The sequence below is a fragment of the Cervus canadensis genome, chromosome 11 (genome assembly GCF_019320065.1).
Source record: "Cervus canadensis isolate Bull #8, Minnesota chromosome 11, ASM1932006v1, whole genome shotgun sequence".
In the NCBI taxonomy this organism is placed as follows: Eukaryota; Metazoa; Chordata; class Mammalia; order Artiodactyla; family Cervidae; genus Cervus; species Cervus canadensis.
Window position 1 is genome coordinate 18168845 of NC_057396.1, and position 22662 is coordinate 18191506.

The 22662-nt window shown below is 41.7% G+C and overlaps 1 protein-coding gene across 2 annotated transcripts in view; it reads right to left on the reverse strand.

The window, feature by feature from the left end:
* Window positions 1-20047, reverse strand: part of ARHGAP20 (Rho GTPase activating protein 20) — a 178175-nt gene extending 158128 nt beyond the window's left edge. Inside the window, exon 1 of one of the 2 annotated variants that reach the window (XM_043482333.1) lies at window positions 19648-20047. Coding sequence is in view for 1 of the 2 variants with exons in the window: in XM_043482332.1 (XP_043338267.1) it covers window positions 19163-19267 (105 nt within the window). In the remaining variant the exon portion in view is untranslated. Of the gene's footprint in view, window positions 1-19162; window positions 19482-19647 lie in introns of those variants that run through there. The other variant, XM_043482332.1, reaches the window with a different exon arrangement.
* Between the last annotated feature and the right edge of the window lie 2615 nt (window positions 20048-22662).

Genomic DNA, 22662 nt, shown 5'->3' on the forward strand with positions numbered 1-22662 from the left:
CATACTTATCCATCAGGAGACTGAATCAGTCTCAGGGCAGGTTAAATTGCATAAATTTTTTAACATGATATATATTTGGTGCCTTCCTTCTGGAGAGAAAGCCCACAGTTTTCATCAGATTCCCAGAGAATCCGTAATCCCCCTGAACCCCAGTGACTTTGAGAAACTACTTTATATATTATAGCTTGTAAGCTGTATCTTACTGTTTCCACTAGTCACATCTCCTGGGAACACAACTCTGAGGAATCTAGTACCCTGAGGCCAGTGTGAATGTAGAGGTTGCAGGGTGAAGGGAAGTTGGGTAGACAAGTATTACCAGTGGGCTGTTCCCATATGAAGAGTTTCAGTTCTGGAAGATTGGGTTGACTTTACTTAGAAAGGTGACGGTTCCTTACTATGTAGATTTTCTGCAGGATTCTGTTTCACCTTCAGGTCTAGGTTTGATTCCTATTTCTTTTCTTGAATTTGAATCCTTTTATTCAGGATCTAGGTACTATGCTTTGAACTTTGAAATACTCCCAGTCCTTTAAGCTTGACCTGGGCCCCTTACCCTTGGTCTGTTTCGACCTTGAGTTTCTGCCTAGCCTTTCTGAGTGAGGGGGTGCAGGGTATGTGGAGGGGTGACATTCCTGCACCTATCTCAGCGGTCTTACTTCTGCTGCTCCTAATCCTCTGACACCACTCTCAGCAGATCCAAGTGCCTAAACAAGATCTTCATTAACATATGATTTCTAATTCTGAGCTCCTTGGCTTTCAGGCTTACAAAGAATTTGGAAAGAATTCAAAAGACAGCCATAAAAATGATTTAAAATGTGGAAAAAAGAAAAAAACCTAAGACAAGTTAAAATGATCTGACAAATTAAAATGATTCTTCATTTGGAAACAGTAAGTCTCCAAGGTAATGCAGAGTTATTATACAGAGGATACCAAGTGTCTTCCAAAGAAGATAAGGTGAAAAGCAATGTAGCTATACTGTAGACTGAGAATCCAGGTTGATCCTGGGCAGTGGATTTATCAAGAAATTTATAAAAGCTGTGAAAGAAATTATGCACTAATGTCAAGGGGTTCAGAAACCCCCGAATATGGATTCTTTAGGGATCCATGGACTCCAGATTTGAAACTTTTTGGTATAAAGAAATCTTTCTGAGTGATGGCTATTAAACATGAGAATGGATAATTAAAGAAGAGTGACAAATTTTCTTCTGTAGAGATGTTTCTAAAATAGTTTTTCATAGAGGTCTAATATAGCAGACTATTTGTACCTATTTGTATGCAGTCATTAGACTGTGTTTTCTTAGTTATGGGCTTCCCTGGTGGCTCAGCTGGTAAAGAACCCGCCTGCAATGCAGGAGACCTGGGTTCGATTCCTGGGTTGGGAAGAACCTGGAGAAGGGAATGGCTACCCACTCCAGTATTGTGGCCTGGAGGGTTCCCTCAGGGTCACAAGGAGTCGGGCTCAACTGAGCAACTTTCACTTTTCTTAGTTATAAATTGGTAGATGTGTGATGAATCAAATGTGGGGTGTATCTACCTCATTTGGTGGAGTCATATTTAGATACTGCAGTCAAACTACAGGCAAAATAATATTTGAAGTCCTATTGCGTGTACTGAGGCTCACTTCATTACTAATCAGATATGCAGCCTAAGGTAAACCACACACTCCTCTGGGTCTCCATTTCCTTATATAGAAAGTGAGAAAATCTGGACTACATAGTCTCTTAGGTGACTTCTATTTCTGATATTTTCATGGTAAGTGTCTACCAAAGATTCACCCTGGATATGCAAGAAAATAAACATTATATACACAATGAATTTAGAATTCATACGATTCATTTCTCTAAGTAAAAAGAAGTCTTAAGAGTTGTCAATATAATGGGGATCTAGGTATTAATTCATTCAAAGTACGCATTTTTTTTTTTTTTTTTGGCTCAAAAGTGTAGCCAAATAAAGAACCAATGGTGACTTCAAAAAAAATTCACTCATCTGTCGAAGAATCTGTGCTCAGGCAATAAAGACTTAGATTTCTTTGTCTATTAACAACTGTGAAATAAAATACACAAAAATAGAAGGAGACTACTGATTCCTTTCTAAATCTATAATAATACAAACTTGTCAGGACAGGTTGAAGCTATGGACATATCAGCACCAACAAATTTCCCACTTGCTCAGCGACAGAGAAAACTACAATACTTTGCCTCACAGGAAACGAGCAGATAGGTTTAAAACAGTGTATATTTTCTTTGTGAGGTTAGAATCACAATCCACAGTGTGGCTTTTCAGAATGCCCAAATGCTTTATATCTATAATGAGATTACATCACAAATATTAGACGCCATTCTGAAAGTGAGTAGTTTTTTAAAAGATAATCTTGAAAATTGATATAGGCAAAAAATCAACTGCATGAATCTTTTAGAAGTGATTTTCTTGACTTTGTACCAATTAATTAAGCCAAGGCTTAAGCAACCCAAAAAAACTAAACAAGACTTTTATATAAGCTAAAAAACAAATTATGAAGTAGGATTTATTTGCTACTCTGCTAGCAAATGGGAACAATGAGGAGGGGCTTAGACAGAGTTGTAAAAGGGAATTGTGATTAAATTTTAAAAACGGACGTCTTTATGCTAGTAGCCATTTATTAGGAAAGTATAACATGAACACTAGAGAGAAATGAAATCTTTGGTTTCCTAAGCTGCCCCCTCTGCAGCTATATTCAGTATTAGAGGCAAAAAACCTATTCTGAAAAAGAATAAATGAATAGAGGTAAATGAAGGTAAAAACCAAATGCCTATAATTAATTTTTCTTTTATATTTCAATAATAATACAAACTATAGCAACATTACCAGCTAATCTGGAAGGTGCTTTCCACTTCAATTCTTTAATTGGTTAGATGAACTAAATGTTGAAAACCTGTGTTCCTAACTAACTTTATAGCTACGCCTCAATTAAAACACTTCACATTATAATTATCTATCTCTTTCTTGAGAGCAAGGGCTATATCCAAACGTTCTCCCATCTTTCCAAACTTTATCCTGTCTTTCAACAATTACTGAAATTCTCCTCCGTAGCAGGCCTATCCTTGCATTACTAGAGCCCAGTACAATACCTGGTACAAATTATATACTTAGTAAATGAAGGTTTTCAGTGAATTTTAAAATGTACTCATTTTCCACATCTATGCTACTGTTCCCAATACACACAGAAAGGCAAACACACTTACTTAAAGGGGTTCTGTTGGAACACTGTCACTAGGAAATGTAAGCATCTGCTATGGAACTGGATGGTGAGAGTCATCCTTGTACATTGCAAATGACAGCTTTTGACATAGTGTTGACATTTACATTGGACTTCCCTGGTGGCTCAGCTGGTAGCCTGCAATGTGTCAGAGCTGGGTTCGATCCCTGGGTTGGGAAGATTCCCTGCAGAAGAGAAAGGTTACCCACTCCAGTATTCTGGCCTGGAGAATTCCATGGACTGTATAGTCTATGGGGTTGCAAAGAGTCAGAAACGAATGAATGACTTTCACTGACATTTACATTATCATGGAGTTTCATGGTAAACATCTATCATATAATAAAAGCTAATCATTTGTCAACAAATGTTGCTGGGACAACTGGATATCTACATGCAAAAGAATGAAGTTGGATTCATATCTTATACCATATATAAAAATTAACTCAAAATGGATCAACAATCTAAAAGAGGTGAAGCTATAAAAATGTTAGAAGAAAACACCGGCATAAATATCTATGACCACAGACTAGGTAATGGTTTCTTAGATATGACCCCAAAAGCACAAACAACAACAAAAATTAAATTGAACATCATCAAGGTTAAAATTTCTATGCTTCAAAGGACATTATTAAGAAACTGAAAAGAAAGCCCACAGAATCGGAGGACATTTTTGCAAATCATATATCTGATAAGGGGTTTGTATCCAGAATATTTAAAGAACTGTTACGACTCAATAAAGTAGGCTAATTTAAAAATGGATCTGAATAGGAAGTTCTCTTAAGAAGATATAAACAGCCAAAAAGCACAAGAAAAGACGCTCAACATTGTCAGCCACCAGGAAAGCACAAATTAAAACTATGAAATACCACTTTATACTTATCAAGATGAGTTAATATCTTATTATCAAGACAATAACTTTATTGTCTTAATATCAAGACAATAAAAAGACAACAAGTGTAAAGATGTGGAGAAATTAAACTTATTCCACAGTTGGTAGGAATGTAAAATGGTGATGCTACCTCGGAAGTTCTGCAAATGGCTAAACACTGAGTTACCATACAATCCTGCAATTCCTCTTGGGTATGTAACCAAGAGAAATGAGAACATATGTCCACACAAAAACATGTGCATGAATGCTCACAGCAACATTATTCATAATAGTCAAAAAGTAGAAACAACACCAATGTCCATCAACTGAGGACTGCATAAACAAAATGTGGTATATTCATAAAATCAATATTACTTGCCAATAAAAGAAGCAATGAATGTGCAACAACATAGATGAATCTTAAAAACATTATGCTAATTAAAAGAATTCAGTCCCAAAGGACCACAGTATACTATATGACTCCATTTAAGTGAAATATTCACAATAAACAAATCTATAGGAACTAAAAGTAGGTTAGTGCTTGTCTGGGGTTTGGGGGATGAGAAAATTGGGGTGTAACACCTAAGGGGTACAGTATTTCTTTTTGTGGTCATGAAAATGTTCTAAAATTGTGATGGATGCACAGCTCTAGGAATATACTTAAAGCCACTGAATATACACTTTTAAGTGACTGAACTGTATGCTATGTAAATTATATCTCAACAAAGCTCTTAAAATGAGTAAAACAAAAATGAGCTACCAAACTACTAAACTACCGAGGTCTAGCCCAGCAAACTGGTTCATAGCCAGAAGCTATATTTTTCCTTGTTCATACAACAATCATCTGAAGTATAATACATGAAAATTACTTATTCTTTTTGTCCAGTACATTTTTGTACAAAATGTTTTGAGTGGCTCCTCATCTGAATTCCTCAGAGACCTGAGGAATATGCCAACCTGCATACTGTGGTTTGCCACAGATACTCCCCTACTTCTCCAGTATTTTCATAGGAAATTCTCACCTTTATCTGAGAGTTTAAGGTGGTAAAGCAAGTGCGCCTGTGTAGGAATCTAAAGTTTCAAGCAGGTTATGGAAGAAAAAAGTTTTGTTCTTTTACTTTCAACAAGGCATAAAACACTGTTTATATAAAAACCTATATGTAGTCTTTCAGGGGAATTTTAACGTTGTATCAACCAGGAGATAAAGAACTATTTTTGGAACCTAAAAGTATCAACCAGGAGACAAAAAACTACTTTTGGAATGGTGAAATCGCTCAGAATCTGGTCATTCTTAGTTCTCAAAGAGATGTAAAGGGGGGAAAGCCTATCAAAAGAAAGGACCAGGATAAGAGAGTCACATCAGGTGAGCTGCAATTTTTCATACTTTGTTTTGTTCCAGCTACTTTATGAAGGAAAAAATTCAAGCACTTCAGTCGAATTTAAGTCAAATTTGCTAAAGCCACTTTCAAATATTTAAAATTAGCATAGTATTAAATTAAGGGCTTTGAGGAAAGCTTTTAAGACTCTAAAGTTTCAAAGACAGAAAAAAATGCTTAATCAAATTTACAACTTAGTTTACTCAAATTCGACTCATCCTTTGTGGGTGATCTGTACAATTCAGTGAACAATGAACTGTTTCTTGTCTTCCCGACACACCTGAATCATTAACTTGTGGAGACATACCCCAAAGACAGTGGCCCTGCAAGGGAAAAAGTAGTTATTTCTACCCCTGACCCTTGCTTCTACATGCTATCATCACAAGGTTTCGACCACTGGACGAGCTAAAGCTTCCCACTATGGTCGCTTTGGTCAGCGATGAGTATGATCTTCTATTTACTCATAATAATCCCAGCCAAAATCAGTTTGGGAATTTATTTAAAGCAAATGTCATCACAGAACAGACTACTATAAAGGGATATAATTTCTTTTTGAGATTAATAAATGTTTTACTTTTGGCCATATTTCCTGTTTCTGTGAGACAAGCACTTTGAAATAAAATAAATATGAGATCTATGTAATGAAGAAGAATGGGCACTTGGCATTGAACCTAAACTCTCGATGCTGGTTCTGTCACTTCTCAGAGTCCTCTCTGTAAAATGATAAGAACTATTTGACCTACCACAAAGAATCAAATGAGATTTTATATGTGAAAGCCCTTTGACAGGGAAAGCACCACGACAGTGTAACATGCAGAGTCAAGCTTCAGAGTGCGTCAGTACCGTATGTAATAAACATGAGGATAGTAGAACTCTCCTTCTATATTATTATTTGTTCCTCTCATACAGATATCTGAAGTACCACTATGGGCCTTCAAATTGACTGGACTTTCTTCTTTGACAAAGCCACCAGTTTCAAACTCAAGTCATGATTCCCTTTCAGCATCACCCTGGTGTATGCAAGTTCAATCACTGATGCTCTCTCCCTAGTAATCCTGTTATGGGGCAGGGCTTCACTAAAATACCACATCACAGCCCATAGGAAGTGCTGCTATTTCTACACCCATGCCACACTATAACAGAGGGGTCCTCTGGTTGCTCCAGCGCTCATCCACCTGCATGAAGGCTAAGGGGCTGAACGTATCAGATGCTGTTGGAAAACTCTTCCTGGCAGCAAGCAACCTCTCACTTTCCTCTTGCAGAAGGGAAGGGTACAGCGATCAAATCCAAAACCATAATGGTGAAAAAAAAAAAAAGAGTGCATCAAATAAGAATAAAAACCAGGCCAAGGTCTGACCAGATTTAGATATACTATATCATATTAAAGTCTACTATGAAAGCTGAGGTTCAAGACATTGACTGTAGGCATAGAAGAGAGAATACAGAAACTCTCCTAAGTATAAATTAGGACCCAGGTAAACGGGAAAAGCAAAAGGCCACAGAGCAGTTGCGCTTTCCAGGTCTTTGAAACATGAGCTGATATGGGCACACATATATTTCATTTTCAGAGTCCACACACATGTGACCAGACATCCAGAAACAGGTTTTACCTTTCAGTTGTTCCATGTGACAGCTGTCTGTCAAAACTAGGTCAAGGCTGCTCAGCCCAGCACTGACATACTGATAGGGCTTTTCTGTTGTCAGCTGGATATTTCTATTCTAAACTTGTCCTGGATAAAGAAAACCAAACTGAAACAAAATTATAAAACAAACTGGGCTGTGAAGCCTGCAAGACCAATTATTGGTGGCTGACAAAAGGCAGTTTCCTCTAATTCCTTTCCAACCTCCCACATTGTGGCCAAGTCTTCGGCAAGTATAACAAAAGTGACGCATCACCCCATCCTAGGCTGCTTCAGTGTCTACTACCAAACTAAGCATTCACCTCGAAGGCTTTCTGTACACAATAGGACCTTAGAGTTCTTAGAACACTAGGCAGGAGTGATCTAGAACACTTGAGATACCAACGGAACAGGAAAGCAAACTTTCACCTCAATGAAAGTGTATTTTAAAGATATTCAGTAAGTTCAGGCTACTTAATATAACAAAATAACACAGATGGCACATGCTTATTTTTCATAGTTCTAGAGGTTAAGAAGTCCAAGGTCAAGGGGTCAGCAGACATAGCTCTTGGTGAGAGCTGTCTTCCCAGTTTAAAGACAGCTGCCCTTCTGCTGGAGCCTCACACGGGGGACACAGAGAACAAGCTTTCTGGTCTCTCGTATGGGCGGTAATCCCAACATGGGGATTCTGCCCTCATGATCTCATCTAAGCTAACTATTTTCCAAAGGCCCCTATCTCCAAATACAGTAGACCCTTGAGGGACACAGATTTGAACTGTACAGGTCCATTTCCACATGAATTATTTTCAATAAATATGTACAACAGTACTATACCATATGAGGTTGGCTGAATATGTAGATGTAGAACCATGGATAGAGAGTGTCCAATGTAAAGTTCTAAGTGGATTTTTTGACTACATGAAGGGTCAGCATTGTCTAACCTCCACATTGTTTAAGGGTCAATTGTATTATCATACTAGGAGTTATGACCTCAACCTTTGAGTTTCAGAAGACACGAACATTCAGTCTGTAACAGAGGTTTTTGTCAAATACTCCGGAGGCTGAGGGGTATGAGTCACGAAACTCCAAATTCCATCAAATCACACTAATAAAATGTACATATATATCCTCAAAGCACTGTGTATATGAGTCTGTGTACATTTAAGTATGTATAACCCCCTTTGCAACAATGTCTCTTTGGGCGCCCCTGGTGGCTCAGATGATAAAGAATCCACTTGCAATATGGGAAGACCTGGGTTCTATCCCTCGGTTGGGAAGCTCCCTGGAGAGGGAATGGCTACCCACTCCAGTCTCTTTGCCTGGAGAATCCCAGGGACAGAGAAGTCTGGTGGGCTACAGTCCATGGGGTCACAAAGAGTCAGACACGACTGAGTGACTAACACTACTACTACACATATAAGTGTGTACACACACATATATCTAACCTTGATATTATACACCTATTTTTGTGGCACTGTATAGTTTATAATATGTTTTAATGTCAATTTAAATGGAAGTAAAGTATATTCTCAGCTACCAATACCTCCTAAGAAGGCAAGTTTTATAATCAGTATGTTTGTTAAGTGGTACGTGGCCCGATAAGGCACAAGACAACTTTATATTGGAAGGAACAGCCACCAAGTCCTGGATGGCAGCATGAGGAGAGGGAAAGGATTCAGAACCCAGATTATCCAAGCTGAAGGTTTCATTTTCTGAAGGTGCCATCAGCTGTCTCACTTCTCCCGGGCTACTGAACATATTCCACCTCTTGCCCTGCAGACCTTCCATCAAATCCTAAAATTAGAACAGTAAAGGGATGGGGAGTGATAAAGTACTTCATAACCACCTTCACTTCAGAACCAAAAAGCAACAACTGTACTACTTAGGAATCTGTGACTTGTGAATTTCCAGTCGATAAGCTACAACTCTCTGTGAGGACTCAATCTTCAAAGCTGATAATTACTTTTTACATAGATGTGTAAAAATAAAATATAATTTTCATCTTATAAAAAACAATGTATCCTGTTCTAATATACGAATGTTAGAGTCACAAAAGAATAAGTTTTATTTTGCTATGTTAAAATGCACTACTGTGTTCACATCTTAAGTGAAAATTAACTATGGAAGCAAGCTTCTTTCTACACTCAAGATTTATTGTATTAAAATGCTTACTGAATCAACAGTTTCAGCTACATTTCCCACACCCAATTTTCCATGGTGGAAACATCTAAGGCACAGGATTCAGTGCACCCACACATAACTTTGAAATATAGTTCTATGAGTTTAGAGAACATGCCAAGTTTTGGAGAACAGCAAGCAGGACTGATATATCAGCGTGGAAAGAAGGTCTCCTGACAAGTTGCTGAAATGTGAGTGCCTTATATAAAATATCTGAAAAATGACAGATACCAAAGCAAAACAACCACAAATTTCCAAAGAGATTATCAATGATTGTGTCACTGATTGTCGCTATTAGTCCATATTTACTATGAAGGTTAACTGTGTCAACTTGACTGTCCACAGCATGCCCAGATTACATATTATCTCTGGTTGTGTCTGTGAGGGTATTTTCAAGATGACATTAGCATTTGAATAAGTAGTCAGTAAAGTAGGTTTCCTCCCCATCATTCAATCATTCATCATTTGCCTTCACAGAACAAGAAGTGGAGGAAAGAGGAATTTGCCCCCTTTTTCCTCCCTCACTGTCCAGCTAGAACATCTCATTTCTTCTGGTTCTTAGGGAAAGACTACACCACCTTCCTCCCTGTGGATGGCAAACAAGGGACTCCTACCCATCTGTTTCTCTGAAGATCCCTGACTACACCAGTGAAGTTGCTCGGTCGTGTCCGACTCTTTGCAATCTCATGAACTGTAGCCTACCAGGCTACTCCACCCATGGTATTTTTCCAGGCAAGAGTACTGGAGTGGGTTGCCATTTCCTTCTCCAGGGGATCTTCCCAACCCGGGGATCAAACCCAGGTCTCCCGAATTGCAGGCAGACGCTTTAGCGTCTGAGCAACCAGGGAAGCCCGAACCCTGACGAGTACCTTTACCTAATGGCAGCAGTAGACAGTATTCAGTGGGACACGGAGAAGGTAGAGACTCTGCTCTCCCAAGAGCAAAATTACCTCTCAGGAGAAAAACTTCTCAGATACGCTTTGCTCAGCTGGTTATATAAAATTCAAATCAACTCTCTCCTACATCTTATGTTACAATAATAGAAAATGCATCTGTAGTCTAGCAGGAAAGAGAAACGGAGTTGGAAGGTCTGGGTTCAAATTTTCAGCCCTGCTGCTTACCACTCACAGCCCTGGAAGGCTCAGGGCCTTCTCCTCTCAGAGTGCGTCATGAATAATGCCTACCATATAACTTACGTGTGTTATGTATAGTGAGGCATTTACCTAAAGAAGTTTTTAAAAAATGTCCTTTACTCTTCCATATATTACAAACAGTAAACTCTTACCTTTTTTCTGAAGCTTCTACCTTAGAATATTTGATATTTATGACCTTCAAGGGTGACTGCTTTGATGATGCATGTTATGGATCAAATTATTATACTTGTGCCCCCTAAATCCATATGATGAAGCTCTGAGCCCCAATGTAACGTTATTACGAGGCAGGGGTCTCTGGGAAGTATTTAGGTTTAGATGATGTCTTGAGAGTGGGGCTGCTATGACAAGGTTAGTGCCTTTCTAAGAAGAAACCAAAGATATCTAACTCCATCTCCATCTCTCCCACTACCTCTCCCTCCCCGTCTTTCCCTCATCTCCCTCACCGTTTTTCTTCTCACTGTCTCCCACGTGAGGACACAACAATAATTGGAAGCCAAGAAGAGGACTCTCACCAGGAACTGAACTGGCTGGCACCCAGATCATGGGAATTCACAATCTCCACAACTGCAGGAAATAAATGTCTGTTGTTTAAGCCTCCAGTTTACTGTATTTTGTTTCAGCAACCCGAGCTGAATAAGACACACAGCATTCACTGATTTGCATGTAAATATTCTTGTAGTAAATTCAAGGAAATAAAACTCTTTTTACTGCTTTACAAGTACTTTCACCTGGCAAAAAATACTGATGGCTTCTGCCTTTTTTTCAAAGTGTTTTCATATACTTTCTCCTTTGGCCCATAAAAAACAACCCTGTGAGATACACAGGATATGGATTATTATCCCCATTTTACAAACAAAGAAACAAAAACAAAACACAGAAGTTCAGAGGTCACACCAGTGATAACAGAGGCTGTTTCTGATTAGAAACAAAATCTATTTCAGTTTTTCATATTTCCAGACTGCTCTTAGCCAAAACAATCTCTCTGATTTTATGCCACTCACTCTGTGAATAACATCACAAAAGTGTTCAGTAGGATACTGGCTTGACCATGGGCATAATATTTTTCTCAATTTCAAAGAATAAAACCAAGTCTTACTCACCAAGATGTTTCATTCAAACCCCAGTGCAAGACACTCATGGCTTAAAGTTGGCTCTTGGGGGTGTTCTACCATAGGTTGCTATAAATAGATTTGGACCCAGAGAACATAGAAATAAAAGCCAGAATGAAGTGGTTAATGGCAGCTGTTACATTTTTTAATGTTGGAGCTATTTAAAAATCCCTTTTGCTTTGATTTTCTGTGCCTGCAAGACTCTCTTCCCTCCTCAAAACCTATCTTATTTAAAGACTTTTCAATTAGTGTGTGAAACCAACGGGTCAGGGGGCTTGAAAATGATAAAAATCATCATCCCTAACTGAAATCATTCTAATAAGTGCTGCCATTTCGTTTCATAAAAACTGTTCTATTCAAACATGGATGTGCTCAAGGACATGTTATCCAGAATTCTATCCATAATGCACTGTCTATTGCTGATATTAATATTGTATTTTAAATCACACTTTTAGACAATACCATACAATTCTACTGTCCTTTTGAAGAACCTCAATTATGTTAAACTTTCTATTTTTGGAAACAGTCAAATCATCCAACTAACAAATAAAGGCAGATGAACCAGCTAGGTGATCCTTCTTGAGGTTAAAATAATAAGTGTAGCTATTAAGAGACTGACTTCTTATACAGCATTTACAAACTTGGTCCTCAAATGTATTATGTACTTTCCTACCTCAGGACCTTTGAACTGCTCCCACTTCCTGGAACCTTTTTATTGCGTGGTCTTTTTCACCAATAAAAGAGTTAAGCATGTTTAAAAAAAAAAAAAAAAAAAAAAGGATGCCCTGAAACACCCTAATGCCAGACTGGTCTAACTCCACATTCACATTTCTCTAAATCAGGGTCATGCTGGTTTCTTTAGTAACAGTTCCTGTCATTTAATAAATTTGCTTTTATTGTTGTTGCTTTTGTCTCCTCTCAGTCTATGCTGTCCAATACCTCTACACACATGTGGCAATTTAAATTCAAATAAACTACAACTAAGTAAAATCTACAAAAAAACTGGACTTCATCAAAATTAATAACTCCATTCTTTGAAAGAAAATGTTAACAGAATAAAATGACAAGACACAGGAAGGGAGAACATATTTACAAGTCACAAAAATACGATAAAGGACTTGATTCCAGAATATTTAAATAGGTTTCAACACTCAGTAATGAGAGAACCAACAGGCTTCTTGGTGGCTCAGTGGTAAAGAATCTGCCTGCCAATGCAGGAGATACGGTCTGACCCCTGGTCCAGGAAGGTCCACATGTTGCGGGGCAACTAAGCCTGTGCACACCTACTGAGCCCGTTCTCCAGAGTCTGGGAGCCGCAACTACTGAAGACCATGTGCTCCAGAGCCTGTGCTTCGCAACAGGAGAAGCTGCTGCAATGAGAAGACTGCATATTGCAACTAGATAAGGTGCACACACAGCAACAAAGACCCAGCACAGCAGAAAATATTAATAATAAATATTTATAAGTTTTTTACAAAAGAAAGAAAACTAACAACTAAAATTGTGCAAAATATTTGAATAGGCACTTCATTCACTGCAGATAACAAATGAATGACAGGTAAGCATACAAAAAGGTACTCAATATCATTAATCACTAGGGAAATGCAAATTAAAACCAAAATGAAATACAACTTTCTATCCTCTGTTGTCGTTTAGTCACTAAGTTGTGTCTGACCCTTTTGCAACCCCACGGACTGCTGTCTGCCAGGCTCCTCTGTCCACTGGATTTCCCAGGCAAGGATACTAGAGGGGGTTGCCATTTCCTTCTCCAGGGGGTCTTCCCAACTCAGGGATCGAAACAGCATCTCTTGCATCTCTGCATTGGCAGATGGATTCTTTACCAGTGAGACACCAGGGAAACCCTTCTATCCTCTAGGATGATCAAAATAAAAAAGACAGGTAAGTGTTGGTGAAGATGTAGAGAAACTGGACTCATACACGCTGTTAATGGGAATGTAAAACCACTTTGGAAAATAATTTGATAGTTTATTAAAAAGTTAAACATACACTTAAATTATGACCCAGGCTCAACATTTAAGTATTTTCCAAAAGAAGTGAAAGCACAAAAGTCCATACAAAGATTGTACATGAATGTTCAGAGCAGCTTTGTTCATAGTATCCCAAACCAGGAAAAAACCAAAACAGTCATAAACAGGTGAATGGATAAACAAACTGCGCTTTATCCACAGGATAGAATACTGCTGAGCAAGGAAATGAAGTACTGATATGCACACACACAAAAATGGATGACTCTCAAAATAATTATACTGAATTAAAGAAGCCAGACAAAAAGAATACATAGTATGATTCCATTTATATAGAATTCTTTAAAATAAAGATTAACCAATAGTGACAGAAAGCAGACCAGTGGTTGCCTAGAAATTGGGAGGACACAAAGGGATTAGAAAGGGACATGAGGGGACTTTAAGGAATGATAAATATGTTCATTATCTTGGCTTTGGTCATGGTATCAGAGTTGTATAAGGTGCCAAACTTACTGATTTATGTACTTTAAACATGTAGCTTATTGTATGCCAAGTATGCCTCAAAAAACTGTTAAAATTTTTTTTTCATTTATTTTTATTAGTTGGAGGCTAATTACTTTACAATATTGTAGTGGTTTTTGTCATACATTGACATGAATCAGCCATGGATTTACATGTATTCCCCATCCCGATCCCCCCTCCCACTTCTCTCTCTACCCGATCCCTCTGGGTCTTCCCAGTGCACCAGGCCCCGAGCACTTGTCTCATGCATCCAACCTGGGCTGGCGATCCGTTTCACCCTAGATAAATATACATGTTTCGATGCTGTTCTCTCGAAACATCCCACCCTCGCCTTCTCCCACAGAGTCCAAAAGTCTGTTCTGTACATCTGTGTCTCTTTTTCTGTTTTGCATATAGGGTTATTGTTACCATCTTTCTAAATTCCATATATATGTGTTAGTATACTGTATTGGTCTTTATCTTTCTGGCTTACTTCACTCTGTATAATGGGCTCCAGTTTCATCCATCTCATTAGAACTGATTCAAATGAATTCTTTTTAATGGCTAAGTAATATTCCATGGTGTATATGGACCACAGCTTCCTTATCCATTCGTCTGCTGATGGGCATCTAGGTTGCTTCCATGTCCCGGCTATTATAAACAGTGCTGCAATGAACATTGGGGTGCACGTGTCTCTTTCAGATCTGGTTTCCCCGGTGTGTATGCCCAGAAGTGGGATTGCTGGGTCATATGGCAGTTCTATTTCCAGTAAAAAACTGTTAAAAATTTTTAATTGCTCAGTTGTACCAGCCACACTTCAAGTGCTCAATAGCTACACATCAGCTAGTGTCCATTAAATTGTACACTGTAATAAAGAGTAGTTCTGCCACTGTCGAAAGTTCTAGTTATCAGTGATGCTCCAGGGGTCAGCAAACTATACCAGAGATTCACCTCTTGTTTTTCTAAATAAAGTTGTATCAGAATATAGTTATGCCCACTTATTTACATATTGTCTAGGGATGCTTAAGCACGACAGTGGCACAGTAGGTAGCTGCAACAGAGACCTTATGGTCTACAAACCTAAATTATTCACTATCTGGCTCTCTGAAAAGATCTGCTGATCTTCCTATACATCATAAACCCTGAACAAGAGGGCCACATCTGTTCCTGTTGACTGCTGTACATAACTCAGTTTATATTTAATGAGTACCTAATATGTAGCTTCCCTCATGGCTCAGATGGTAAAGAGTGTGCCTGCAACGTGGGAGGCCTGGGTTCGACCCCTGGATTGGGGAGATCTCCTGGAGAAGGAAAGAGCAACCTACTCCAGTATTCTTGCCTGGAAAATCCCATGGACAGAAGAGCCTAGAGGACTACAGTCCATGGGGTTTCAAAGAATTGGACACGACTTAGTGACTGACACAATATGTAGCACTGTCCTAGGCGTTGAGGCAGCAGCCTTGAACGACACAGACAATGTCCCTGTTCTCATGGTGTTCACAATCTGGTGAGCTGTTCAGTTAACACAACCAGAACGGAAATAAGCATATACAAGGCAAGACTGAAGACTAACATAAGAATAAAACAGAAGGCACGGGGCGTGACTGAGGGGCAACTTCCACTTGGGTAATCCGAACAGGCCTCTGGGAGAACCCAAGATGGGAACGACATGGAAGAATCAACACTGCAAAGATCTGTGGCAAAAAACCAGGCAATAGCAACACCAGAGCCTCAGAACAGGATGAATCTGATGACGCAATGTGTGAAAAAGAAGGCCCCTGTGGCTGGAGAATACACAAACAAGAGAGGGGAGGCAGATGAGGTAAGAGAAGCAGGGAGGGCTAAAAAGAGGAGCTTCAATTTTATTCTGAATATGACAGAAAGTCACAAGACGGTTTTACACAGTTAGCAACATGATCAATTTACATTTTTGAAGATCACTCTGGTGCTTCTAAATGGTGGCTGGGTCAGGTAAAAGCAAAAAACGGTGTTAGACAAGTTAGGGGATTTCTGCAAAGGTTCAAGGGAGAGATGGTTTGGCTTGGACTATAATGACAGAAGTGGAGATGAAGTGAAGAAATTCAAGGTATGTTTTGAAGTGACAGTGGACAAGCCTTTCTGATGGTTGTTGTAGACTGAGGAAATAAATACCAGATTTTTGGCTTAAACAATTGGGACAAAGTAGTATGAATTACAAACACAGTGGGAAGTACAAACATAAGAGCTAACATATGCTAATATTCACTCAATTTCACATTTAATTTTTCTATCTTGAGAGTTAGGTACTATTGTTATTTTCATTTTACAAATAGGAAACTGGAAAGGCTGAGTAGCTGATGTAGATTTGAAGTGTTAGTACAAACACAATGTAGACTTGAACCAGGTCATCAAACTCCAAATTTTACCACACTGTGCAAAACTGCCTTATCAATGGTAGTTTCTAGGAATATGAACCATATTCTAGACAACAGCAGTACCACTGGATTTTAACTTTCAGGATGACTAGTTTGAAAGATGCTATGGTTTTGCTTGTCCTTCAGAGACTATTATTTAAGATCAACTTGTTTTCATAAAGTAAAAGATCTAATAGTCTGCTATATACACTTTTCAAAGCACTTTCACCACTATATTCTCTTTGATACTCCTTTTACAAATGAGGAAACTAAAGCAACTGATTTCCTCAAGATCACTTGGATAGTAACAGAGATAGGACTAAAAGCCAAGTGAACCCATTCCATACAGTAGTCTGGCCAATAAGATTGTCTTTAAAAATGCTGAATATTCAGTGAGAAACACATTTTACCCCACTACCCAAATGCACATACATATACATAAATGAAACAGAGCAAAAGTCATACAAAGCAATCTTTAACCCTTACAACTGTGCTATTACTTTCTGTTCTATTTCATTTTTTAAAATGCTGACTGCATTAAAATGCTGACTGACGATTTCATCAACACTGGTCCAAGTTTCAGTAATTAACAGTACAACAGCATAGTAGACATTTTAAGAAATAAGTCTCATGATTCACTAGGACTACCAAGCACTAAAAGGGTAAGAGGAAACATAAAAAAGATCAATCTGTTGAGTATTTGGGATACAAGAAGATTGTGGTCCGTGAGAGTGTAATGGCAATGATTCTGAGTTACAATTTGGAAATATTATTTTATTATAATTAATTACTATTGCTATGGAGGTCTCAAATCAAACAGATACACCTACTAACATTTAAAACAGGCAGAGATGCACATTTCTGGGAAAATATTAAAAGAAAAATATATAATATGTTAAAATATTAAAAGAAAAAATATAAGAAGCAGTTGTTCCAATAAACACAGGTCTTCAATTTTACTTTTGCCCTAAAGGGAGTAAAAGCTGTAGAAAGACCAAGCAGGCAAAACCTATTTCCTTTTTTAAAAATGAAAAGAAAAAGACTGGATTGATAGTGTGACAAATCATTACGTTTTATAATGAAGGACAAAAATGGCTTAAGATGCACAACAATCTTTCATTTATTGGACAAATACTTCTTGATTGATCAAGCTACTCTCATGCTTTCTTGCTTAATTACCATTAGTAAAAAAAAAAAAAAAAAGGATGAGATGTGTTCTGGCATACAAATACTTTATTTTCCCAAATTCCTTCAGTTTAAAGAATAAAAATTGCTTTTAAACTATGTTGATTGCTGAATATTCATACAATGCCAACCTAGTAAATTCTCTCTCCCCCTCTCTCTCTGCATCTCTGAAGGGGAAAAGAGACAAGGACAAACCGCAGCCTCCATACATCAAATACAAAGCCAGCACTACAGCAGATACATCATCAAGTTCACTGACACTCCTAGACGGCTCTGCAACAGGGTCAAGGTCCCTGGATGCTCACACAAACTTCTACACTCCGCACCAACCCCACTTCTTTCCTACTGACCTCCAGCCAACCCAGGATTCTGCTGGGCAGTCATGAAAGGCAGTAAGATCCAGACAACCAGGCAGCCTGCGCAGCCCCTTAAGGTTCCAATGATACAAATGCATTGAGGCATTCCTCAAGATGTTTCTTAAGGATGACTTAGATTATCCCTCTAGTCCCATTTTTCTTTCCCGCCCCCCCAACAGAAGCTGGAAGGTCACCACCAGGACACAGAGCAAAAACGGCCAAATATCAGAAGGGGGAGGGGAGGAGCGAAAGCAGAAAAGGCTAGAAACACCCAAATCAATTCCTCTGAGAGCCAAGCCGCAGAGGCCGGCAGCTCGCGGCCCCTTGCACTTGCTGAGGGAACCATTCCAAAGAAACCTGACCCGATCGGAGTCAGCACGCCGCTCGGCGGCCACGTTTATCCTAAAGGAACGCTACAAGTTGTTGCCCACATCCTTGCTCCCAGCTTTGACAGGGGCCGCGCGCGCCTCCCGCAACCCAGCCCCGCGGAGCCCCGGGGGCCAGCGGACGAGCGCAGGGCGCGGGCCCCTCCGCCGCCGCCCACCCGCCGCCTCCAGTCCGGTTCCCAGCCGAACTGGCCCTCCGCGTCCCCGGGCGTCAACCGTTAGCATCCCCAGGGCAGCTGCAAAGGCTGACCACCGCCTCGCAGTGACCCGGGGTCATTTCGGGTCTCGTTCCCTGGCCCGCAAGCACCCCACCGGGCCGCCCCTCGCCCTGCAAAACCCCGCGGAGTGGCCGCGTCCAGGTGAGGGGCTGAGAGCCCCACGGGCGCCGCTCGCCGGCCGCCTACCTTCCCAACGCGCGGTCGCCGCGCCAGGGCGGACGCCTCGGCCCTGGCGATCTCGGAGCTGACCCCGTCAGGGGCCGATGAGCGCCCGAGGGACCTCGGGGAACCCCGGGGCCGGGCACCCGGCGGGGCTGGGGAGGGCGATGGCGCAAAAGCGGCCCGCGCGCCCAGCCTGAGGGAGGAGGGCGGCGGATGAGGACGGGGAGGGCGGCCGCCCGGCTCGCTAGGGGAGCGACATTGACTCTAGACGCGACGAGCCCGGGGGTGCCGGGGTGACCTGGGGAGACGGGAAGGCGGGCATGGCCTCGTACAGACGCGGCGGGTCTCGAGCCTCGAGCGTTAAATACCCGCGGCGTCCGGCCCGCGCAGCGGCGGAGGGCGCGCGCCGGCGGCGGCGGGGCCCCGCTCGGCGTCCTCACCTTCTTCGTGCCGGAGCCGCCTGCGAGCCGAGACACTCCTGTCAGGGAAGAGGAGCGCCCCGGCTGCCCCCCTAGAGTCTCCTGCTGGGGGGACATCGCTTCCATGAAGAGCACTTGAGAGCAAATCCCAGCCCAGGAGGAGGTTACGCGGGCATGTCCGCGGGACGGCGGCCGGACAGGCGAGGGCGCGCGGGACCGAGACGGGCGGCCGCGCTCAGGCGGCGAGCCGGGCTCCGGGGGCGAGCCGCGCGCCTCCCGTCGGGGCCATGTACCGCCGCCCGCGCTCAGCACCGAAGCCGCAGGGTTTGCCGCGGCGACCGCCCGTCAGCTCAGCGGCCGCCCCGCCTCGGGCCCGCCCCTCGGCGCCGGGCGCCCAGCGCCGGGCCCGCCCCCGGCCGCGGCCCACACAGCGCCGACCCTTCCCGCGGCGCGCTGCGCCGCGCGCCCTCCTAGATATTCTATTAGGGCACGGGCGACCGACTGACCTTCTCGGTCCGCGCCTCCGAGTGCGGCCGGCTCACCGGGCGCTGTCACGAACGCGGGCCTCTAGCGCGGACGCGCGCCTCTTCAGGCGCTCGAACCACTCGCACCCGACTCCATCCCTTCCCGCGCCGCGGCGCCGCGTGCGGCGGCGCGGCTGTGGCGACCTCAGCCTGAACGGAGTCGTGGCGGCGAGTCCTGCCTCGCTCTCGGCCGCCAGCGGAGGGGTCCCCCGCCCCTCCCCCGGCGGGGAGGCCGGGGACGGAGGTGCACGTCGCAGAGGGCGGCACAGTGGAAGCCCGCGGTCCCGCACGCTAGCCAGCTGCCCGACCGGCGCGGGCTCTGCAGCCCCCGCACGATTTGCACCCCGGCGGCAGCCCCCGCACGATTTGCACCGGCGGTTTCCGCTGTCTACGGGCTGCAGAGACCCGGGCATTCCAAGCGTGTAAGCGCAATTAAGGAAAATGCGGCAGAGAGAGGTCTCTGAAATTTGGCTTAGCTGTTGAGAAGGCTACAATATGTGGAAGTGTTTATCAGATATCTGCGCTGAGAGCATAACTTCCTGTCAGCCCAAATAGTGGCAAATTTTTTAAAGGCCAGAGAATAATCAGAGGGAAGGGATTTGGAGCTGACTCGGGCTGAGTTGGGTACTGCCGCACGTTGCAGGACTGGCTGACTAGGGAGGCTGGTTCGGTAGGTGGCATTCTTCTCCTAGAGTCAGGACTCCATAAAGGATGGTTTGGTGATGAAGGACACAGCTCGAGGATACTAGCTGGTGGAAGAGGTTTGTTTTTGTGGTAAGAAAAAACAGATAGAGGCTCCTGCCGGATTGGACTGTTATCAGGTCAGATTATAAAAGAATAGGGTTCTGGCCAGCTCTATTCCAAAGCAAAAGTTGCTGTCCAAAACACACCCACACATTACCATCGCCACTAACCCCGCAATTGTTATTGTGGAAATAAGGGGAGAAAATATTCCAGTCCATTTTATGCCTTGCACATATCACATTGTTTAAAGTAGGCTTGTTACACTGGCTTTGAAAATCACACACACACAAAGACATATATATATATGTAAATTATATACACCCATACAGACACAGAGTTTCAGGGTGACTCTGCTGGTTAGAGCCATGTCCAGACAGGGTTTTGCACTCACCCTTGAGTTTTTTTGGAATTTTACACTTTACACTGCAGAGGGTTTTGCAGCTCTTTTCATTCCTTGTTGAAATCATGCTATTATGATTCCTGTCTTGAATGGGTGATTTCAGTTTTTCTTACTGTTTCATTTTTAATTTCAAGAATTAAAAAAATATTTAATGTAATTTACATGTTATGTTTAAGGTTTATTGTCTTCTAGAGAGGAGGACTCTTTGTTGTTGTTGTTCATCCCAAGTGCCTAGAGCTGTGCCTGGCACATTAAATGTTGATTCAATAAATGAATGAGACACAAAAGGGATGTGAGATAGATCTGGAAGAGCCAGGCTAGGCTTGATTATTTCACTGAGTGTGTGCTCAGTGGCTAAGTCATATCTGACTCTTTGCAACCCCAGGGACTGTAGCCCAGCAGGCTCCTCTGTCCATGGAATTTCCCAAGGCAAGAATACTCAAATAGGTTGCTGTATCCTTGAAACGATCTTCCTGACCCAGGGATCTAACCCATGTCTCCTACTCGGCAGGCAGACTCTTTACTACTGAGCCAGGAGGGAAGCCTGATTTCACTGAGAGCCTTGTGTATCATCAGGTGTTTATTTTGAGATCTATAACTCATGCTCCAAATCAAAGTAGTGTTTATATTGCATATAAGTAAGTAAGTGAAGTCGCTCAGTCATGTCCGACTCTTTGCAACCCTGTGGATTGTAGCCTACCAGGCTCCTCTGTCCTTGGGATTTTCCAGGCAAGAGTACTGGAGTGGGTTGTCATTTCCTTCTCCAGGGGATCTTCCTGACCCAGGGATCGAACCCGGGTCTCCTGCATTGTAGGCAGACGCTTTACCGTCTGAGCCACGAGGGCAGTCCCTATATTGCATATATGGGAAACCTACTTTCACTTCTTACTTTCTGAGTGCTTTTATTTCAAAATCCATTGGTTTTGATTTGCATAGAAAACCATCCTACCCCTCTCCTATAAGGAGTTTGGAGGGAGATCTCACTTCCTAAATAAAATTGAGTTTGCTCAGATTAATATGATCATCAGTGTAATGATTGAAGAACACAAATCAGATCATATCACTTCTCTGCTAAAACTTTCTTTGGCTTGCTGTGTCTATGGAATGAATTTCAAATGTTGTACTACAGATGTCAGTACAATCTAACACCCTTGTCCTCAGTAGTTTCTTTTCTCATTTCTTACGCCTTTTCACCTCTCACCCTTTTCTCCCTCTCATTGAACTTATCTTGACCTCTCACAACTTCATGACTTTGAACCTGCTGTTCCCATTGCCTGGGAAATTTTACTTCCATATTTTCCAACCTCTTGCTTTAAACTTACTTTTCTAGTGCAGGGTGCATAGTAAATAACCAATGCATATCTGTTATAGAAATAAATCTTCAACACTTACGTTAATAATTAAATCAGGGAAATCTTCCTGACTTTAGTCTTCTTTAACCTCCACACACCAATCACCACACACATGGGGTTAAGCTCACATTCTTCAGTAGTGACAGATAATGTTTATTGAGTGCTTACTTCATGCAACACTATTCTAAGCATTCTGCACATACCAAGTTACGTAAATCTTCATAAACATCCTACAGGATAGATTCCTCTCACCTTACTTTGCAAATGGAGAAACCAAGCCACAGAGACCTTAACTTGTTAAACAGATGGTAAGTAGTGAAGCCAAACCTGGAAAAGCTGGGGAATTTGCTTCAGAACCACTTAACCATTCCTTTTAACCACTTGTCTATACTGCCTCTCCTGTATATGGTTTCTTCTCTTTATAACACATAACACATTGTACTCTTATCATCTATTTTACTTGCCTATAAGTCCTGTGAAATTGAAGGTTAGATTTATTTG